The 17,375-nt window shown below is 43.3% G+C and overlaps 1 protein-coding gene across 1 annotated transcript in view; it reads right to left on the reverse strand.

Moving 5' to 3' along the window:
• Positions 1-5,693: 5,693 nt before the first annotated feature.
• LOC124259540 overlaps positions 5,694-17,375 on the reverse strand; it is a 40,958-nt gene continuing 29,276 nt past the window's right edge. The window contains exons 13-17 of the mRNA XM_046693681.1: positions 16,641-16,750; positions 12,208-12,381; positions 10,625-11,069; positions 8,489-8,591; positions 5,694-7,186 (exon numbers count right to left, since the gene is read on the reverse strand). Coding sequence (XP_046549637.1) covers positions 8,497-8,591; positions 10,625-11,069; positions 12,208-12,381; positions 16,641-16,750 — 824 coding nt within the window. The 3' untranslated portion in view covers positions 5,694-7,186; positions 8,489-8,496. The remainder of the gene's footprint in view (positions 7,187-8,488; positions 8,592-10,624; positions 11,070-12,207; positions 12,382-16,640; positions 16,751-17,375) is intronic.

Below are 17,375 nucleotides of genomic sequence, written 5' to 3' on the forward strand. Positions count from 1 at the left end.
TGATAGACTTTCATTTTCTCTCACTTTGTCATTCAGCCCATTTCTGGGATCCCCCGCCGTGATAAAGCTGGGATATTGTTACAATCGGCGTAAAACTGAACTCACTCACTCACTCAATACAAGATTATATGTTTGTACAGACGCTGGAGTGCGTGTTAGGTGCCTTAGAAATAGATTCTGCGAGCAAAGCCTTCTCCAAATATTCGTGAAGCATTACCCAATAACCAGATCTGACACGTCTATCACACATAACCAGAAATATAACTACGAAAAGAATACCCATAATGAAAGGCCGATATAGTTCATCAGGTATAGCTGCCTTCAGGTACGTCAAGCACCTTGCTTATATCACACTGGAAAGAGTGGTAAGTGAATAATTATGTGACTAATAGATACAGGGATAGCAGAAATAATATTCATATCTCTGTCCTCTATGATTTCCTTGCAACTTTCGAAACTTTCGGTAAGGTTATCTAGAACGGGGCGGCTCTCGTCGAGAGTACGCAGCTGGATGCAATCCCACGAGGGAGGAAGCCTTGCGCATCGCATCTATCTATTTCTTTCTCCCCCTGTGGGGTTGTGACCGCAGCGGACATTTTGCTAAAATATTTTTCATGCTCTCAGTCAGACAGACATCGCCTAGCCACTATGAACAAATACGGCAATTTACGTTGGATAGTTAGCCTTTTGCCAGATGGACCCCATGCTCACTTAAAAGTCAATATTTCCCAAACCGTCACACCGATTTTCGTGAAATTTGACATGTACCTACACCAGTAGTATATAGAATAGCGAACGGGATTAGGGACTGACCAAGGGCATGGTCCCGTTCCGCTATTGTATATACTAGTTGCGTTTACACAGTACCTGTTTTGCACAGAACAAATATGTTATAGTATACTGTTTATTTATTACTCGCCAGTGGAAGATACTGCAGTGTTATATATTTAGGACAATATTACACTAGTGTAATACTGCTAGACGTATGACGTCATAATGGTTACAGTTATGACGTCACAATGCTAATAACTCTGTCTATATTCCAGCTGTGAACTCAGCACTTCTGAAATTGAGACTTGAAATATTTGAACTGTGATATCTTAAAGATGTTAAAATGTTATTGACTGTTGAAAGATATCTAAAAGATTGTTATAATAAAAATTGCTTTCATTTACTAATACTGCCTCTGAAAGCTGTAAGCCTATTCCAGCTTATATTGAGTCTCTCCTATGTCACAGAAGAACAGGCATTCGGTACTTTTGTCACATAATAAACAGTTTTTGACTTCAGTTCGGTTGATCCAATGATTTATCGACCTTGGACATGTGATATTCACCTCGGCTTCGCCATGTCCAAGGTCGATAAATCATTGGATCAACTTCACTAGAAGTCAATAATTGTATAATGTTGGAGAGTAATAAACAGAATTATAAACCTATCTCCGATTTTCTCTGCAGTAAAGTAGGTTCCTTCCAGAATCGGGTAGACCTCTGCCGTGACTTTGCACCGATCATTTCTAAACCCAGGTTTTGAAGTACACGTTTCGAAACCTCATATCAGGTTAAATTTCGACCATTTCATAACCGAGGTTTTGAAATGGTCGTTATTTAACCTGATATGAGGTTAAATACCCTCGGCTTTACAAGCTCCGTCCCTGCTGCTCTGCCGACCAAGACCGAAGGGGGAGTGTTTTATCCTTTACTACTAAACTCGCGTCCGTGAAATACCATTTTATTAAACTCGTGGAAGATTTAGCATCAAACTCGCTTTCGCTCTTTTGATACCAAATCATTAACTCGTTTAATAAAAATGGTATTACACGGAAGGTCGTTTATTATCCTCTATCTATTTGTTTGTTTGTTTATTTACTCCGCAATATTCCAGCAATGGGGGCGGTGGGGTAGCCTAGTACTGTTCGAAAAGCGCAAATGTGTCCCCGCCGTGATATTGCTGGAAATGGTATGTATGTGATAGCTTTCAAAACTGATAAATATCAATAGTTCCTTTGACTCACAAAAACAGATAAGCCTAGCTGATAACAGTTGAACAGCTGAATATTATCCGTATGAATAATTTTGTGTTTTAGTGTTGATATGCCTTGATACCTACACCGTATTAGTATTGCTTTGATATACCGTTACATCTGATACACACAAGAAGTCATGCTTATAGGTTTCATGTGCCCAAAATGAACATAGTAAACAAAGTGCAATATAGTGGAACAATATGCATGAGATAGCGTTTACACCTTAACAATTTCAATATCTCTTTCTCTCACAAGGACTATGATGTCTGGCTTATCAGTTTATGTTGTTTGATGTGTGCAGGATGAATGTGGTGACAGTAGGATGTTTGAAGCCTTTGTAAATAGGTTTACAAACAATGTACAAACACGGAATAATATCAACATTTTCAGTCAAATATCGTCGCAGCATAGATGTATTTAAATTTAATGAAATTGGTATTATTGATTTATTTGATCGATTAATGCATTTATGCATGCATTTATTGATTACTGATATGAATATTATTTCTGCTATCCCTTTATCTATTAGTCACATAATTATTCACTTACCACTCTTTCCAGTGTGATATAAGCAAGGTGCTTGACGTACCTGAAGGCAGCTATACCTGCTGAACTATATCGGCCTTTCATTATAGGTATTCTTTTCGTAGTTATATTTCTGGTTATGTGTGATAGACGTGTCAGATCTGGTTATTGGGTATGCTTCACGAATATTTGGAGAAGGCTTTGCTCGCAGAATCTATTTCTAAGGCACCTAACACGCACCCCAGCGTCTGTACAAACATATAATCTTGTATTGAGTGAGTGAATGAGTTCAGTTTTACGCCGCTTTTAACAATATCCCAGCTATATCACGGCGGGGGACACCCGTAATGGGCTGAATGACAAAGTGAGAGAAAATGAAAGTCTATCATTCACAAAGTCTATGATTTCTTCAAGGATGAGTATTAGAAGGTGTGACCTAAGTATGCCAGAACTAAGTACATACAGCGCACTGCCTGTGCAGCTGGGGTACGTGTCATCTCGCCAGCTCAAAAATTTGGGTCACACCAAAGCATGACTTCTTGTGTTTATCAGATGTAACGGTATATCAAAACAATACTCATACGGTGTAGGTATCAAGGTATATTAATTAGCAGTCATTACATGTCTCTGACGTCACTCAAGCACGACGTTAAACCCAATTTCACCTCACCTCACCTCTGACGTCAATAATGCACGTGCATCTCGATTTTCGCGCTGTTCCTTTAATTGCCACTGCACCCTTGTAACAAACTGGGAAAACGCACAAATAGTTTATGACAGTTTCTAAAACAACTTTTTTTATTTTGGTGACACAAATTATGCAAATGTTTTTCTAAAGTTGGTCTGTTGTATTTATTGCAGTCCGCGTTGGTTTGATTCTTTTATGTCTAGTTGTTTTTGTGTTAGATTGCAATTTATTGGTATCATTTTGTCTCAAACGGACTGTATGCGAAACTAGTGCACAATTATTCGCTCGGCCAATAATATATATATATATATATATATATATATATATACTCTTACATACTGTAACCGCTACAATCACCCTGAAGAGTAAAGAACGAATCATGTTGGAGAAAAGGCATTCTGTTTTTATTTATCTATGTGATATATATATATATATATATACATATATATGGTAACATGAGCATATAAAAAGTATTCACTTACATACGCTTGATATCCGGAATGATGCAAAAGTTTTTAAGACGTGTATTGGAAATACTGTATGGTTAAGCATTTCTGATCAGTGCGTAATATCTTTAACAACAGCTGTTTGTTCCTAATTGTTTCATTCACCTGATGAAGGAGTAAGAACATACTTCTAAACGTGGTGACCCTTCACAATAAAGAAGTTGACATCCAGAAAGAAACACTTGTCTTTATGTGGATCACCTCTAAATGCCCTTCAAAGACTCTATATTTGGTATTGTTGATGCTTTGTAAAGCATGGAGCTGAAATTATCTAATATGTTGCTCGTCTATATACAAAAGAACCAACTTTCTTTCCCTGCAATGTTTTTTTTTTCATACCTCTTTCAGACACCATCGTCGATGACAGACAAACGCGTCGACAAAACATCATCAGGAGCACGTGGACGGAGTCTGTTCCAGAAGGATTCCTGTACAAGGGCCAGTTGTACATCATGTCAGAGCAATTGGGAATTAGTTTTTACTCTCTGAAGAAGTGTATTTCAAACCGAAACCTACTTCTGTTCGGAGACTCGACACTCAGGCAGTTCTTTTCCAACCTGTTCAAGAGGCTTCAGATGGAATCTTTAACAGGGAACTGGACTACAGAACAATGGCAAAGACAGAGAAGGAGTCAGAGGGAAGACCTCAACTTCAAAATGATCTGGACACCCCATGAGCTTCCGTTATATTTCAGTGATACCGCCCGATCTACAGCCAGACCAGTGTATGTCAATGTTGATGAAATACCAAGTGGATCTAATGATCTTGTTGTCATACATATTTATGCCCATTTTACCAACCACCAGCCTCTTGTGTACAGAGAAAGTATTCGACGTACAGCTAATGCAGTAAAACGGCTGTTACAAAGGTCTCCCAAGGTTATTGTAGGTATTAAAGGAACCCACTGTTATACATCTCCTGACAACCTTGCTGGGGGCTGGAGTCACATCTATGACACCATTATCAGAGAGGAATTCCGAGACATATCGTCAAGGGTTATCTACATAAATGCATGGGATGTCGTTTTGGCGTCCAAGGCTCGTAAACTTCATCCCGTGGCCTGGGCAGTTGAAGCAACATTCAACTCGTTTCTCAATGAAGATTGTTAACTGATTGATTGTTGTTTTACGCCGCACTTAGCAACATTCCAGCTATATGGCGACGGCCTGTAACTAATCGAGTCTGGACCAGACAATCCAGTGATCAACAGCATGAGCATCGATCTACTCAATTGGGACACGGTGACATGTGTTAAGCAAGTCAGCGAGCTTGACCACCTGATCCCGTTAGTCGCCTCTTACGACAAGAATTGCTTGCTGAAGACCAATTCTAACCCGGATCTTCACGAGTTTGTGCGGGCGCGGCCCAAAATGAACAACGGAAGGCCAAATAATCGGATGCTTGTCATTTCGACTCAATGCTATCTTAAGAAGATAAGGAAAACGCTTCCATTCATCGGCCTGGAACACGATTGACATGCCCAGCCTCGGAGAAAATGACGGCCAATTTCAATCAGACTTGCTGGATATTAATTATACGAGTTGCGAAGTTAAACTTTGTGCATCACTCACATGTTTCCGTGACGATACGGGTTTGAAATGGTCTTCATCAACCCATGCTTGTCGTTAAAAGTCACTACAGGCCAAGTCTCCATGCATGCAATTGTATAATTAACATAGATCCATGTTCATGATGTCAATCACTGGACTGATTCGTTTATCCACAGACCGCGGTCCTCGAGTTAGTGAGTTTAGCTTTACGCCACTTTTGGCATTATTCCAGCAATATCACTGTGGGAGACACGAGGCATGGACTTCACACATTGTACCCGTGTTGGGAATCTAACCCGGGTCTTCGGCGTGACGAGCGAACGCTTTAACCACTAGGCTACCTCGCCGAGCCTTAATATTACGGAGTACAGGGTTAAAGGATAACAAACATGTAGACGTGTGGAAACTGATTTTATAAAAGATCTATTGAAATAGTATAATATATTTACATGATAATCATTTTATTGAATAACCTTCGTATATGTACACAAAAAATGACTGGAAAAATCATACCTTGATGAGCATTTTCTATTTTTTCTTTCAAACCTTTAAAAACATTTCCGGTGGTGATTTTACTAAAAACTGATGTTTGAAATGTGCCACGATTAAATCTTCTTAGCAAATCATTATCTATCGCTCCCTGATCCTCAGCTGCATGGTTCCCCGTCGGGTGAGTGAGTGAATTGAGTTTTACGCCGCGTTTAGCTATATTCCAGCAACATGACGGCGGGGGACACCAGAAATGGGATTCAAACATTGTACCCGTGTCGGGAATCGAACCCGGATCGTCCACGTCACGGGCGGACGCTTTATAGAATAGAGGCACCCCCCGATACATGTCTGTGGTGAACTTAAAACAAAGAGCAGCAGAAATATCCCCAAAGAACACCTGTCTGTAGTACGTTAAGTTTTACTTCCATCCGTTCAAACTGTTTATAATGATGGTGATGATAAACAGACCTAGGGAGCGCATATAACAATAATAATTATACATCATGCCTTTGGATAACTGTGAGTTGTGTAGACAGTAGCACACGTTGTTAACGGATGAAAAGCAACGGTTAAGTTGGCTATCGTCTTATAACGATGAGGGCTGCATATGAACCAATCCTCATGATACCCCCGTTATAAAGACTGAAATGTTAAATTGGATGGATAAAGAAAAATCATCTGATATACAGTGGAAGTGAGAGACACATTAACGTCAAAGCATTTCGTCAAGCATATAATGAAGACACCAAGTTTATATATACACACAAATGTATATTTGAAGGATAAGGTCCCCAATAGGGCCCGTAAGTAGGTCACGGCACTTCGCGAGACCTTAGTATTTCCGGTTTCACTCCTTTTCGAATGGTCTCATGGTTGTCAGTTGACAGTAAGCAACCGATAATCCATGTAGGAATAACATATTTTCGATCTAACCATTCGCAAATTCGCCAACTATTACGACTGTCAACAGCCGTGACAGCCAAGCATGGTTGTACACTTGGTCCGGTCAAGAAAAGCCATATTTGGCGTCGCGCAATTCCGGTCCGCTTGCCACCGGAAATCGGGTACAGGAAGTAAGCTGGGCCCCGTCTCGCATATGTCAAAAGGAGCTGGGAACCAGCTTAGTAGCGCCTCGCGAGACTTACAGGCCCTTATATATACACTGTTAGTGTTACCTCCCTTGCTAAACGATGAACACTGAAAATCATTTTATATACAATGTATGGTTTGTGTTAAAAAATCAGTAATTGATAGAAATGAATTGTTGCAACTATAGTTGATTTAGTTATGGTAGTTATAGTTATTTTACAGTAGACATGTTCTTGAAACTCGGTACGAAGCACGTCCATCCATCGGCATCTTGAACATCATACGTATTACATTCTTTTACATTCAGTGCCTGCAAAACAAAATATTCATTGAGTTCATTGTTAGAAAACATAATATAATTCATAAAGGAAATTCACCAGGAAACAAGACCATCGCCCTGGAATGACACGGAAATACAGTGCGGGGCAAAAGAAAGTGTCAACCCTGTGTGACGGTGGCAATGTGATATAAACAAAAATGATGATTTGAACAGTATAGTATTTTGTATGTTGTATTTTGGTGTGAAGCCCATTTCTGGTGTCCCCCGCCGTGATGTTGCTGGAATATTGCTAAAAGCGGGGTAAAACCAAACTCAGTCAGTCAGTCAGTTGTATTTTGATAAGTACTTTTACTGTGCTTCGGCCACTGTTTCCAACCGGGGCGGTGGGGTAGCCGAGTGGTTAAAGCGTTCGTTCGTCGCCCTGAAGACCCCGGTTCAATTCCCCACATGGGTACTATGTGTGAAGCCCATTTCTGGTGTCCCCCGCCGTCATATTGCTAGAATATTGCCAAAAGCGGTGTAAAACCTAACTCACTCACTCACTTTTTCCAACCTGCTTACGCCTTCATAGCGTTTGTAAGTTTATGTTCAACTATATGCTTTCTTTTCCAACAGTTTACAATGATTGCAGTTTAGATTACAGTGGAAGTTCTATAGAGAGTTGGGGCGGTGGGGTAGCCTAGTGGTTAAAGCGTTGGCTCGTCACGCCGAAGACCCGGGTTCGAATCCCCACATGGGTAAAATGTGTGAAGCCCATTTCTGGTGTCCCCCGCCGTGATGTTGCTGGAATATTGCTAAAAGCGGAGTAAAACCAAATTCAGTCAGTCAGTCCGTCTATAGTGAGTATATATATATATATATATAGATATTAGAGAGAGAGAGAGAGAGAGAGAGAGAGAGAGAGAGAGAGGGCAGAGAGAGAGAGACAGAGAGAGAGAAGGAGAGAGAGAGAGAGAGAGAGACACTTCAAGATGTCAAGACCGGGCACACCGGGGGCTTCAACCATGTCATGGTGTGGGGCACCGAGCCTGATCTTCGGCAAGTGATTAAATGAGTAAGGTTTTACGCACGCCCTATCTTCAGGAAACAAACAAACACACAAACAAACAAATGAAGATAGAAGTTACAATCTAAAACCGTGAGTGAGTGAGTTGGGGTTTAGCAATATTCCAGCAATATCATGGCGGCAGACACCAGAGATGGGCTTCACACTTTTTGCACATGTGGGGATTCGAACCCGGGTCTTCGGCGTGACAAGCGATCGCTTTAACCACTAGGCTACCCCACCGCCCCTCCATCTAAAAAAAATATACTAAAATAAATAATACTTACACTGTAATCTAGATGCGCCTGTTTCTTGACAGAAATATCGCAAGACTTCCTCCTCCTGCACCACCAACGACGATCATCACCACGGCAACACCCGCCATTACCCCTGTGACACGAAGATGGCATGCATTTTGTTTCATCAACACAATTCTGACCGAGTGTTTAAGTTCCCCAATGTACTATGTACTTAAATACAAAGGTGGATTTCTTAATGTCATGATTTCGATGTGTCATTCCTATACGAGGCAGGATACGAAAAGCCTGGTTCGAATCCCAAACTGGCCCTTTTAACTCTTGTATTGTCAGGAGAGGTGAAATGGGGTTGAACATGAAAATATTTCGCTCATATGACGACGTGCATGCGTGTGTATGTGCGGCTGCTTGTACTAGTCCACACTGAAGCTGGTTTATAGCGCTAGCTCACTGAGATACAATGTCGCAGTGAAGCATGAATACTCCACTCAGACACATTACACTGACTCCGAGCCGACCAGTCCTCGCTGTACCCATTAATGCCGAGCGCCAGCCAGCTTGTTCCATATGTTAACGTATTTTTGGTATGACGCGACCAGGGATCGAACCCGCTCTCCGGGCGGACGCTCTAACCACTACACCACGTAGGTTGTATTGTCAGTAATTGACGAGTTTGTTTCCACAAACTGATCTGCATCCAAGGCCTTCGAATTCGATATGTCTCGCAACCACAAGCGAGGATTAAAGTCCGGCATTTGAGGGTAAAACTCAGCGGTGTTTGTGTTACATCCATCTCATTTACCGACTTTTAAATTTCAAGCTAATTTTAACATCATGCTTATCTTTGTACATATTATTATGAACCGCCTCCGTGGTGTAGTGGTTAGAGCGTCCGCCCGGAGTGCGGAAGGTCAGCGGGTTCGATCCCCGACCGCGTCATACCAAAAGATGTTAAAATATGGTACTTGTTGGTCCCTGCCTGGCGCTCGGCATTTATGGGTACAACAAGGACTGGTCGGCTCGGAGTCAGTATAATGTGTCTGAGTGGGGTATTCATGCTTCACTGCGGCATGGTATCTCAGTGGGCTAGCACTATAAAACCAGCTTCAGTCTGGTGCTAGTACAAGCAGCCGCACATACAAATACACACGCATGCACGTCGTCATATGAGCGAAATATTCTCAAGCACGACGTTAAACCCAATTCCACCACCACCACATATTATTATGCACAAAATACAAATGAAAGCAGGAGCTGCATGCGTCGATCGAGATTTGACTCAATCGGTCCCCTGTCTATTTCGCGCGTGCAGCATGATTGGTGGAAACATTTCTTTCTCAGCCTTCACCGCAAGAAACGTAATGGACAATTTGAATCACACAGAAACTGTTGCATGTTCACTCCAATGTATACTACTCACACTTTGATAAGGGTCACAAAAATTCACAACTTTACTTAAACGTAGATCTATAATTTAAAATTGTATCCATTCAAAACTAGATAAATAATAATAATATGGTAACCCCTCTTCAGGCAAGCAGTCACTTTAATCTAACCTTAAGCACTTGATACATGAGTAACCATAAAAATGGTTTTCATGGCACCAATCAGCCATTTTGCAAATCATGGAACGAGTCATTCATTGACAAATAAACAACACCTGTTAATAGCAGCTAAGGGGATCAAGAAGATGCAATGGCACACTGAAACCAAGCATCCATGCTAACAATAAGCTTTGATATTTAAACCAAATTTGACCCCACATCATAGTCTTCTGTTGAATCAATGATTTGATCCTTAGCAAAGTGTGAATAGTATATTTCTCACGTCCCAAAGTGAAAATACAATTCGGTGTGTTCAAATCCCGCCAGCTGGGAATAGTTTAGGAGACATTTAGAATGCTGGACAGAGTGCTTTGGCTTGTCACAATGTCTCGCTGATTTTACGCAAGGATGATTATTAAGTTCAATAAATTTTGAAGAACAAAGCCGTGACGTCACTGTAAACTCAACGACACCTACAGTAGATATACAAGTTACCCAAGATGTGTTCCGATTGATGTTTCAATGAGCAAGATGAAATGAACACCCCGCCAATGGGAGGGCCAGATAATGTAGGAACACTGAATTACTTTACAAAGTGAAAAACTAAAATGAAGAACCTTACCCGCCGAATATCCTCCGCCTGACGTATTGCACAACACGTTCTTTGAAGACGCCATGGCATAGGGGTTTCCTGTTGTGGGTCCTTTTGGTGGGTTGATTCCCGGTGTCACCGGCCCTTGTGTTACCGGTTTCTGTGTCACCGGCCCTTGTGTTACCGGTTTCTTTGTCACCGGCCCTTGTGTTACCGGTTTCTGTGTCACCGGCCCTTGTGTTACCGGTTTCTGTGTCACCGGCCCTTGTGTTACCGGTTTCTGTGTCACCGGCCCTTGTGTTACCGGTTTCTGTGTCACCGGCCCTTGTGTTACGGGTTTCTGTGTCACCGGCCCTTGAGTCACCTTTCCTTGTGTCTGGGGAGCAGGGGATGTCGACGGAGGTCGGGTGACGAAGGGCGTCGGTCCTGCAGTCATTTCCTCCAGCGATGCTGGCACCCCAGGCAAGTAGTTGGTCTGGAATAGAGTGAATAAGTACTGTTTTACGCCACTTTAGCATTCTCGCCATGGTATTGCTGGAAATTTGGAAAACGCGGCTTAAAATTATACTCACTCACTGTAAATACCATACTTTCATAGGTGGATATATTTGAAAAGTGAGTGAGTATGGTTTTACGCCGTTTTAGCAATATTCCAGCAATATAACGGTGGGGAACACCAGAAATGGGATTCACACATTGTACCTATGTGGGGAATCGAACCCGGGTTTTCGGCGTGACGAGCGAACGATTTAACCATTAGGCTACCCCACCGCCATCGATGTTAAAAGAAGGATACGGGAATTACAATGTCTAACATGTACCGTTGTGGAGAATCGAAACCGGGTTTTCGGCGTTTTAACCACAAGGTTACTACAGCGAACGGTCTGGAATAGAAGTTGCGATTGCCTAATTCATTTCATTTCACAATGTGCCACGAGTGAGTGAGTGAGTATGGTTTTACGCCTATTTCACAAATATTCCAGCAATATCACGGCGGGTGACACCAGAAATGGGGTTTTACAGGCTGTACGCAATTGAACAATTACAGACGGTAAGTTAAATGGAGGTTTGGATAAATTCCTTTGCTGTGGTTAATAGTAAAACATAATTATACTGTAAAAAATATCTGATGTTGCGATACTTTGTTCTTTGTGTATATACACAATGTATCCTGGAAGTCTATTGAAGTGCTGAGCGGAGTGGGTGAGTTTAGACTTTAAAACGTCTCTAGATAACGCAGAAAGTTTCTCTAAACGCAGAAAGTTCCGTAACTCGGGACTGAGAAGGCATGATCAGACTTCACTGAAGTGTTCGATGAAATACAGATATGATTCTTGAGGACGAAAAGTACGGTAATCTTGAACACGATGATAAGCCCCTAGTAGTCTCATTTCACTGAGAGTAGATGTAGGCTCATTTAGGTAGTGACTGAGTTTGGTTTTACGCCGCTTTTAGCAATATTCCAGCTACATCACATGCGGGGGGACACCAGAAATGGGCTTCACACATTGTACCCATGTGGAGAATCGAACACGGGTCTTAGGCGTGACGAGCGTACACTTTAACCGCTAGGCTACCCCACATCCTCCGATTTTAAAGGACATCTGCCTCACCTTTCCATTGATCTTCAGGTTGACCTGAAATGTGCTTTGCTTCACACTTCGTATAAACTCGGAAGCAGCGAGATCCAACGAGATCCCAGACATGAAGGTAACGACGTCTCCTTTGACTGGTGGAAGATCGGTGAGGTCAAAGCTCAAATGGGCTGTGTGGTTGTATACGGTAATCTGAAAGTAGAGATCGGCTTATGACGCATGTCTATGTTCAAAGAAATACAAATATTATCATATTATTTATTTATTATTGTATAGTTATATAGTGCCCATATCCACGAAACTACTATATGCTCAAGGCGCTGTTTTGTTTTCCCTCGATCACTGGATGTCAACGACACATCGTATTATCAATCTCAACTCCCTGGGAAACATACACCTCTTGCATCCACTGGCCGCACCAAGTTATTGCGGCTTTCCCATCCTTACGAGGTATCCATTCAGAGTGGGCTGGGCTGGGACACATAGACACAGTAACTTGTCCACGTTTACTGAACGTTGCTGTACCCGCAACTAGGTGTTTGCACGTATTCATGTGGCCACAATCTGGTCATATACCAACGGATTCGTCGGTTCTTTTAAGTGCACATGGTTGTGTATTGTACACTAAGGGTTGTGACAACACTGAAAGAGTCTGCACACTAAGGTGACTCCAAGGTTTTTACACCCGGTCACAGGTGGGCTCGATGCCCCCACCTCAAGCTTGCTGGATAAAAAGCCTGGCGCCTTAGACAGCTCGCCCACCGTGTCCCCCAAAAGATGTACATCTTGTCCTACGGAAGTAAACATAAAAGTTTGTTTTTCCATGGGGAACCGTCTGTTGATTAAGGTGGCTCTGTTCCCTCAAGGAAGCCTGTTGGCTGATGTGAACGCTGCATCATTTCAGTTACATTATGGGAGTATGAGGCGTCAGGAACAAGAGTATGAGATAGTGCATGAACTTGTGTTACAACGAGTACCAGACGTAGGGTAAATACTGGTCCCTACTTCAGGGAACCGTGAGAGGCTTGGTCAGAGTGTGTGAAGACGTCTGGAAAAGTGTTGGATTAGGTTTCAGAGTGGGAAAAGGGTTGGAGAATGCATAGCATGCATTGTCAGATAAGGTAACGGTGATGTGGTAAAGTATTCCATAAGGTAACGGTGATGTGGTAAAGTATTCCATAAGGTAACGGTGATGTGGTAAAGTATTCCATAAGGTAACGGTGTTGTGGTAAAGTATTCCATAAGGTAACGGTGATGTGGTCAAGTATTCCATAAGGTAACGGTGTTGGATGGTCTGCTAGATCAGACCAAATAACGGTGTTGGAGAAAGTATAGCATGCAGGGTCAAATAAGGTAATGTTGATAGAGAAAGCGTGGCATGCAGGGTCAAATATGGTAACATTGTTGGAGAAAGTATGTCATGCAGGATCAGATATGGTAACGGTGATGGAGAAAGTATGGCCCTCGGGGTCATATACAGTAGCGATGATGGAGAAAGTATGGCCTGCAGGGTCAGATAAGGTTACAGTGATGGAGAAAGTGTGGCCTGCAGTGTCAGATAAGGTAACAGTTGGAGAAAGTGTGGCCTGCAGGGTCAGATACGGTTACGATGATGGAGAAAGTATGGCCTGCGAGGTCAGATACGGTTACGGTGATGCAGAAAGTATGGCCTGCAGGGTCAGGTAAGATAACGGTGATGGAGAAAGTGTGGCATGCAGGGTCAGATAAGGTAACGGTGATGGAGAATGTGTTGCCTGCTGGTTCAGATACGGTAACGGTGGTGAGGAAAGTATAGCCTGCAGTATTAGATAAGGTAACGGTGATGGGGGAAAAAAGCCCGCAGGGTCAGATAAGGTAACAGTGTCGGTCAAAGTATGGCCTGCGGGGTCAGATACGGTAGAGATGATAGGGAAATTATGCCCTGCAGGGTCAGATAAGGTAATAGTGATGGAGAAAGTATGGCATGCAGGGTGAGATACGGTAACGGTGATTGAGAAAGTATGGCATGCAGGGTCAGATACGGTAACGGTGATGGAGAAAGTATGGCATGCAGGGTCAGATACGGTAACGGTGATGGAGAAAGTGTGGCCTGCAGTGTCAGATAGGGTAACTGTGATGGAGAACGTGTGACTTGCAGGGTCAGATACGGTAACGGTGATGGAGAAAATTTGGGCTGTAGGGTCAGATACGGTAACGGTAATGGTGAAAGTATGGCTTGCGGGGTCAGATACGGTAACGGTGATGGAGAAAGTATGAACTGCAGGGTCAGATACGGTAACGGTGATGGAGAAAGTGTGGCCTGCAGTGTCAAATAAGGTAACGGTGGTGAGGAAAGTATAGCCTGCAGTATTAGATAAGGTAACGGTGATGGGGGAAAAAAACCCGCAGGGTCAGATAAGGTAACAGTGTCGGTCAAAGTATGGCCTGCGGGGTCAGATACGGTAGAGATGATAGGGAAATTATGCCCTGCAGGGTCAAATATGGTAACGGTGATGGAGAAAGTATGCCATGCAGGGTGAGATACGGTAACGGTGATTGAGAAAGTGTGGCCTGCAGGGTCAGATACTGTAACGGTAATGGGGAAAGTGTGGCCTGCGGGGTCAGATACTGTAACGGTAATGGGGAAAGTATGGCCTGCGGGGTCAGATACGGTAACGGTGATGGTGAAAGTATGGCCTGCAGGGTCAAATACGGTAACGGTGATGGAGAAAGTGTGGCCTGCAGTGTCAAATAAGGTAACGGTGGTGAGGAAAGTATAGCCTGCAGTATTAGATAAGGTAACGGTGATGGGGGAAAAAAGCCCGCAGGGTCAGATAAGGTAACAGTGTCGGTCAAAGTATGGCCTGCGGGGTCAGATACGGTAGAGATGATAGGGAAATTATGCCCTGCAGGGTCAAATATGGTAACGGTGATGGAGAAAGTATGCCATGCAGGGTGAGATACGGTAACGGTGATTGAGAAAGTGTGGCCTGCGGGGTCAGATACTGTAACGGTAATGGGGAAAGTGTGGCCTGCGGGGTCAGATACTGTAACGGTAATGGGGAAAGTATGGCCTGCAGGGTCAGATACGGTAACGGTGATGGTGAAAGTATGGCCTGCAGGGTCAAATACGGTAACGGTGATGGAGAAAGTATGGCATGCAGGGTCAGATAAGGTAACAGTGATGCAGAAAGTATGCCATGCAGGGAGGGATACGGTAACATTGATGGAGAAAGTGTGGTCTGCAGTGTCAGATAAGGTAACAGTTGGAGAAAGTGTGGCCTGCAGGGTCAGATACGGCAACGGTGATGGAGAAAATATGCCCTGCAGAGTCAGATAAGGTAACAGTGATGCAGAAAGTATGCCATGCAGGGTGAGATACGGTAACGGTGATGGAGAAAGTGTGGTCTGCAGTGTCAGATAAGGTAACAGTTGGAGAAAGTGTGGCCTGCAGGGTCAGATACGGTAACGGTGATGGAGAAAGTATGGCCTGCAGGGTCAGATACGGTAACGGTGATGCAGAAAGTATGGCCTGCACGGTCAGATACGGTAACGGTGATGGAGAAAGTGTGGCATGCAGAGTCAGATAAGGTAACAGTGATGCAGAAAGTATGCCATGCAGGGTGAGATACGGTAACGGTGATGGAGAAAGTGTGGTCTGCAGTGTCAGATAAGGTAACAGTTGGAGAAAGTGTGGCCTGCAGGGTCAGATACGGTAACGGTGATGGAGAAAGTATGGCCTGCAGGGTCAGATACGGTAACGGTGATGGAGAAAGTATGGCCTGCACGGTCAGATCCGATAACGGTAACGGTGATGGAGAAAGTGTGGCCTGCAGGGTCAGATACGGTAACGGTGATGGAGAAAGTGTGGCCTGCAGGGTCAGATACGGTAACGGTGATGGAGAAAGTATGGCCTGCAGGGTCAGATACGGTAACGGTGATGGAGAAAGTGTGGCCTGCAGGGTCAGATACGGTAACGGTGATGGAGAAAGTGTGGCTTGCAGGGTCAGATACGGTAACGGTGATGGAGAAAGTATGGCCTGCAGGGTCAGATACGGTAACGGTGATGGAGAAAGTATGGCCTGCAGGGTCAGATACGGTAACGGTGATGGAGAAAGTATGGCCTGCAGGGTCAGATACGGTAACGGTGATGGAGAAAATATGGCCTGTATGGTCATATGCGTTAACGGTGATGGAGAAAGTATGGCCTGCAGGGTCAGATACGGTAACGGTGATGGAGAAAGTATGGCCTGCAGGGTCAGATACGGTAACGGTGATGGAGAAAGTGTGACTCGCAGGGTCAGATACGGTAACGGTGGTGGAGAAAATATGGCCTGCAGGGTCAGATACGGTAACGGTGATGTAGAGAGGGTGGCCTGCAGGGTCAGATAAAGTAACGGAGTTGGAGAAAGTATGATATACAGGATTAGATAGGGCAACGGAGGTTTAACCATGCCCGTGTCCATACTTACCATCATATTTGTGACTCTTATCGGCTCGATTGATGCGGCGGAGATAATGCCTATGAGAGCAGCGTACTTGAACTGTTTCCGATTGTGACCGATCAACTGTGTATATTTCTCTGAAACACAAACGACGGCGTGTAGTCCAAAGTCTCATCTAAGATGACACAGGTCGCTAATCATTTTTTTTGCAATTTTCTGAGTCGTCTTAACATTAACTTTTCGTTTTCAGTCCATACTATTATCTGGACAGTATGGTAGACTTGTGGTTAAATCACAGGTCCGAGTTCGTTCACAGCCGATTTCGGGTTTCCCACCGTCATGTTGCTGGAATATTGCTAAATCCCGCGCATAACCATACTCACTCACTCAACCCCATCCCCTTAGCATTGAGTCCGTCGAAATAAAGCTTACTGCCATTGAAATGTGTCGGTTTGACCCCACTTGAAATATTTTCAGAACATGCTTTGGTGACACTGTTCATTCAGTTGAGAACACCATGTTGGATTTGAACATATTTCGAAGAGACTTTAATTTTCCATTTGTGTTTTTTATCCCGGTGTTAAGTAGTACTGTGTGGCGCACTGAGCAAATACTGAGGATGCAAAATATGCGTCCCAAATTGAATAAATTTTACAATTGATGTTTCGTTTAGTTGGTTATTTTCTTATATTATGAAATGTCTGAAATATGTATAGTGTTGACTATACAGTTTACTAGGATATGTGTAAAATCTTGTGGTAC

The sequence above is a fragment of the Haliotis rubra genome, unplaced genomic scaffold (assembly GCF_003918875.1).
Source record: "Haliotis rubra isolate DU_JTF1 unplaced genomic scaffold, ASM391887v1 Scf727, whole genome shotgun sequence".
In the NCBI taxonomy this organism is placed as follows: domain Eukaryota; kingdom Metazoa; phylum Mollusca; class Gastropoda; order Lepetellida; family Haliotidae; genus Haliotis; species Haliotis rubra.